The 4959-nt window shown below is 48.0% G+C and overlaps 2 protein-coding genes across 3 annotated transcripts in view; both read right to left on the bottom strand.

Moving 5' to 3' along the window:
• LOC123068552 (uncharacterized) overlaps positions 1-1635 on the bottom strand; it is a 9077-nt gene extending 7442 nt beyond the window's left edge. Inside the window, exons 1-4 of one of the 2 annotated variants that reach the window (XM_044491164.1) lie at positions 1314-1635; positions 1000-1234; positions 557-683; positions 410-450 (exon numbers count right to left, since the gene is read on the bottom strand). In XM_044491164.1, the coding sequence (XP_044347099.1) occupies positions 410-450; positions 557-683; positions 1000-1190 (359 nt within the window). In that variant the 5' untranslated portion in view covers positions 1191-1234; positions 1314-1635. The remainder of the gene's footprint in view (positions 1-409; positions 451-556; positions 684-999; positions 1235-1313) is intronic. The other variant, XM_044491159.1, reaches the window with a different exon arrangement.
• Positions 1636-2609: 974 nt separating this feature from the next.
• On the bottom strand, positions 2610-3630 carry LOC123068576 (beta-adaptin-like protein A). Its single transcript, XM_044491181.1, has 2 exons — positions 3508-3630; positions 2610-3067 (listed from the first exon to the last, which is right to left on the bottom strand). The coding sequence occupies exons 1-2, from the start codon at positions 3628-3630 to the stop codon at positions 2777-2779; spliced, it is 414 nt and encodes a 137-aa protein (XP_044347116.1). The 3' UTR covers positions 2610-2776.
• Positions 3631-4959: the final 1329 nt, after the last annotated feature.

Below are 4959 nucleotides of genomic sequence, written 5' to 3'. Positions count from 1 at the left end.
AATGCATGCCTTAATCAGCTAGCTGTATCATGCGCGCAAACCTCATTGACGTGGTGGGGCCCAATGGGTTCAGCCTGTCGGCCGAAAGACTAGCTTCGGATGGTGAAAGAGTCCTTTTGGGTCAAAGGTGTAATTGAAATCAAGTTATGTTGCATGTGAAACAACAAGGAAATTATTGTACTTCTGTAGAAATCCTTCACCAACAACAAGATGAGAATAGGTACTGGTCTGCGGAATACATTAGGTCATAACTTCAATACTTCAAATAACACAACCAGAGGAACTTAAATCATAATGTATCTCTCCACAACAATACTACCTTGAGTAACTAGTTAGGGAAAATCATGTAACAACATAAGTAGATTCTCAAAAGTTGAAGAAGTCTAGATTATATATATAGAAATAATACCTGTCTGTATTCTTATCCCTCCCACCTTCCAAGTGTGTGACCTGCATTGATTCGCACTTATATTATCCAAGAAATCAACTAAAAGCCTAAACCAAGAAATTTAGGCTCACAAAATTAGCGCCAACAATCAGTTTTAGTATTACTAACCTGAGGAAAAGATGCAGATGAGAACTGTGGTAAGGTTATCTCAGGTGTGTCATCTGCGGATGAAGCTGGTCCAGCGCCGTAAACGAAACTCACACCTTTTGGCTCATAAGAGAAATGCCTCCATTCTCTGGGAAGATAACAAACTATCGTTATCAATAGATCAAATGTCTGCAGAATGAACTCTGGTTAATCCAAAAAAAGACATTTGATGGCTCTGTTTAACCATAATCTTAGCACGTTGCAGTTACATTGGCAGCATACCTAATTGGAGAACACAATATATCTTCTCCTATTCTTCTTACTAGTTAATTACTCTATACTTTCCTATTTTCGCATTTTAATGTTTCTTGGGTCACTGTAAGTCCATTCTGCCGACGGGCCCAAAACTGAAACTTGCCAATTTTATCGCGGCATTGCGGGAGCAAAGGGAGAGCGGTTTTCACCTGAGGAACGTCACTGAGGAGGCGAGCCTTTCTACTTCGGCGTCAGGGAACCCCGGCTGGGGGTCGCCGGTGGCGAGCTCCGAGATGGCGCGTACCGCCCTGGAGAAATCCTCCTGCGACTGGTCGAACAGGCAGACCTCGGCGCCCTTGCCGCCCTCTTCCGCCTCCGGCCGGAGTGGCGGCGCGGCCATCGCCGGCGAGGGGGGGCGGCAGGCAACCAGTGAGGGGTCTCTACCTAGGGCACCTCACAGATCAGCAATCAACATTCATCTCCAAGAAGCCAAGAAGTGCCTACTGTCAAAAGAAGAACCAACCTTCGCGAGGAGGGGCGACGCGAGGCCGGCGGCGTCCTGGCCAGGAGAGGGGCGATGCGATGCGGCTCAGGGGCGGCCGGGGCAGGGGAGGAGCGAGGCGGCGGCGGAGTCCTCGAAAGGGGAGGGAGAGCGGCGCCAATCGGGGCCGCGCGGCCCGAGTCGGGGATCGGGAGAGCGGCGTTCGGCAGCGCGCGGAGAAGGAGGCCGGACGACCTCCCCCGTCGAGCGGGCGGACCAGCGGCGCGCGGCGAGCGGCGGCGGAGGCGCGACCTGACCTCAGGCCGCAGGACGCTATCCCCTGACGAAGTGTCGGATTCTTCAGATAAAAAAGTCGTGACAGGATCGGGTTCAGTTAACGGACGGCGATCCTTGCCTCTTCCCTTGGGGCCCCCGCTTGACGGCTGAGATCGATCGATTTCCATCCTATAACTATTCGCCGATCCGGTCCGCTCCTGTGGGCTGTTGTTGGCCCGAGTGCTGCGAGCTGCTGCAGCCCTCCCTGTCCAATGTTGCAGTTCATCAACCTGCGCTTCATTCCCCAGAGAGAGAGGCTGATAACCGGCAATTCAAAAGGATGAACAGATTCAGGATGGTTTGAGAAACAGATCTAGAACTCTGAGTTGCATTTTCAGATTTAAGATACCAGGGGTGAAGAAACTCCAAGTCAAATTTAAAAAGAAAATTCAGTTATTATTTTCATTTGATATTACTATAGATGCCATTGGTATGGTGTGATGCATGTCAGCCCCATAATGTTCCGCAGGTCATCCAACCATATTACATACGAAAATTAAGTGAGAATAAAAACTAAAATCCAAAAAACGTTGATCTCCAAAAGGCAAGCGCGGCTGCTCGCTGGTCACCCGAGGCAGGCTGAGGTGCCACCGGGTCCACGTTGCGCCATGGGAGCGGGGTGCCCGTGTTCTAGTACCGCTGGCATATCTCCACGCCGATGTAGGGCTGTTGCCGTGGCAGAGCGGGTGGCAAGATTGAGAAATTGGGTGTGTCCCTCCTCGGCCCCAACAAGCCAGACAACTACCCGGCCTCCCAGTCGTGCTTCCCTGGGATCCACTTCCACACCACTTCGTGCTTCCCAGGGATCCACCTCCACACCACTGTGGCCGGGGCGCGACGGGCGGCGACGCTTGTTAGGGTTTGTCATGTGTGTGGGGGCAGAGGGAGAAGATGTGTGTGGAAGTGGACCGACGCTTAACTTTAACTTGCTGTGATCATCACCCTTGTGTTTTGTGTATGTGTAGTTATGTACTACTTTGAATTCCAAAAAAATTGTGCATGTGAACAAGTCGACTATACTCTTGCTTTATTGCTCCCCGCAAATAAATTACTACAGATTTACATCTATTCTCTCCACATCAACGGAGATGATATTCATGTCCACTCCAGCAACAAGGTTACACACCATCTAAACCACCATAACCTTGAAGAAAATTAGTCTCTCATGATCAAGAAAGCCCAAATTCAGACAATACTGACTGAAATAAAGTACAAAAGGCCTCAGCGGTAGCCCCATCGTCGGCCTTAATTTTGAGCTTGGCCTTCGGTGATGCTGTGTTCACAGTGCACTCTACAAGGTAGAAATCAGCAGCCCCGGGTTTCTGACCATAAAAGAAGAACTTGCAGTTTGGAGGCTGACTGCCTGAAGCAACGCATTGAATGTAGTTGCTTTGCATATGACGAATGAGCGATTGGGGATTCATCAAAGAAGCTGCCCCTTGTGGAGTTAAAGAGCATTCCTACAACAGAACAAAGCCACACAAGAGAAGAAAGTTTGTTAATTAATTACAGATGTCGAGCTCATCAATGTGATGAATTTCAAGGGCGGACCCATACACGAACACGACAAACAGCAGCAGAGCATCACATGGAATCCTCTTGTGATATACTACCAAAGTCCAAAGTAAAATCATAATAATCTCAAACCAAGTGAAACCATTTAGAGGAACATAGAACAGCACTACATCAGAACGGCTAATTTCAAACTCAGCTGAGGCGAGATGAGCTTCATGAGAAGACAAATTAGACAGCGGCGGAACATAGGATTTCACGCGATCACTTTGCTAAAATCATAAGAAACTTGACCAGGCAATGATAAAAAGACAGACAGAAGAGTATGCTGCGTGCGCTGCCCATAATCATGAAATGTAGCAGGGACAAAAACTTAAAAGCAACGCACCTGAGAAACAGATAATGCTAGTTGGCTCCATTTATTCTGGAAATCCCTAGGATCTAGCACAGGCCTTGAGTCGAGGGGTGGTGGAGGGGCTGGGGCATCAGGAACACCATTTCCGAGGATCATCGACACTGAAGTCAAATGTGTGAACAGTCAGTACCTCTGTTCTAGAAGTGACAATAATAAGTTGAGTTATCAGTAGTGACGGCAGTAAGAAGTGACAACAATAAGTTGAGCTATCACTTGAACTCATAGCAATAAAAACTAGAACTATGTACACACACACAGCTTGGGTCACCAAAATCTAGAATTTTTCTTCAACTCCAGAAAGATTTCACAGGAAGATTTTTCTTCAAGTCCCGTCCATCACGGTTACAGGAATTGCAGAATTAGGGACCAACTTACATCGAGACTGAAGTTAAATGTGTAAACATTCAGTATGAATTAACTCCCATCACGGACTTGAGTGTACATTGGCCTTGCGATTACCAAGAAGATCGAAGATGTCTATAATTTTTCATCAGAACTAAACTTTGGCGCTAGAATCTAGCGCCATGCCTAATTTACAGTGCATATTTGACGCTAGAATCCAGTGTGTCAGAAGAGAACTAAACTTTGACGCTATAATCCAAGAAGATCAAACAGGACTGCGCAAACACAAAAATACAGATCGGTGACAACGGACAGACTAACTCAAACAAGAGAATGAATCCGTGTGTGCAGTACTACATATATTTGTGAGATAAACGAGAAATTATTGCCCTAATTAATTCCGTCTAACCCAAGAATTTCTGCAGCTTACTACCGTAGTAAGTACGTATCAGTTCGCCGTATAAATTACTACTAGTACATAGTACGAACTAAAGAAGACTCACCGGCGAATTTCAGGCGATCACTTTCCTAGGCGGGCTAGTCGGCGCCGAAAGGCGGAAACGATGGATTAGATATCGAATTATCGATCGATGCTCCTGGTCAGCCTCCGTTATATATATATATATATACGAGGAGAGACCTGGCGCTTTGTCTTCTTTGGTGTGGTGTGGTGTGGTGTGGTGTGGTGGGCTACTGGGCCGAACAAATTGGTATCCGTATTGAGAGAGACATCAGACATGGGCCGTTTGTGGGCTCCAAAGGGGCTAAGTAGTCGTACCTACGTCCCAGTCCATCGAGTGCTCAACCAGCAGCAGCGACCGCACGCACGATGACGAAGGCGACGACGGCCGAAGCCGATGGAGACCCAAGGAAGGATCCTCTGCACTGTACCACCAGACATGGACTCATCAGCGGCATCACTCACTGCAGCAAGAAGAAGAAGAGATCCGCCTCCCTTTCGCCATCGTCGATGAGTCACCAGCGAGCGGCAGGTGCGCCGTCGGGTTGATTGTCGCCAAGGCCGGCCGCACGCCGCCGTCGCGCCAACAAGTTTTTTTTTTTTTTAGAAATGCCAACAAGTAG

Source organism: Triticum aestivum, chromosome 1A (assembly GCF_018294505.1).
Source record: "Triticum aestivum cultivar Chinese Spring chromosome 1A, IWGSC CS RefSeq v2.1, whole genome shotgun sequence".
Classification (NCBI taxonomy): domain Eukaryota; kingdom Viridiplantae; phylum Streptophyta; class Magnoliopsida; order Poales; family Poaceae; genus Triticum; species Triticum aestivum.
This window is presented reverse-complemented; position numbering and strand designations above follow the sequence as displayed.

What these genes read in the sequence shown, in the direction of transcription:
- LOC123068576 (XM_044491181.1), bottom strand. Translation starts at nt 3,630, where the DNA reads ATGATCCTCGGAAATGGTGTTCCTGATGCCCCAGCCCCTCCACCACCC. An exon ending in TAGCATTATCTGTTTCTCAG is followed by an intron (nt 3,068 to 3,507) that starts GTGCGTTGCTTT and finishes GTTCTGTTGTAG; the next exon opens with GAATGCTCTTTAACTCCACA.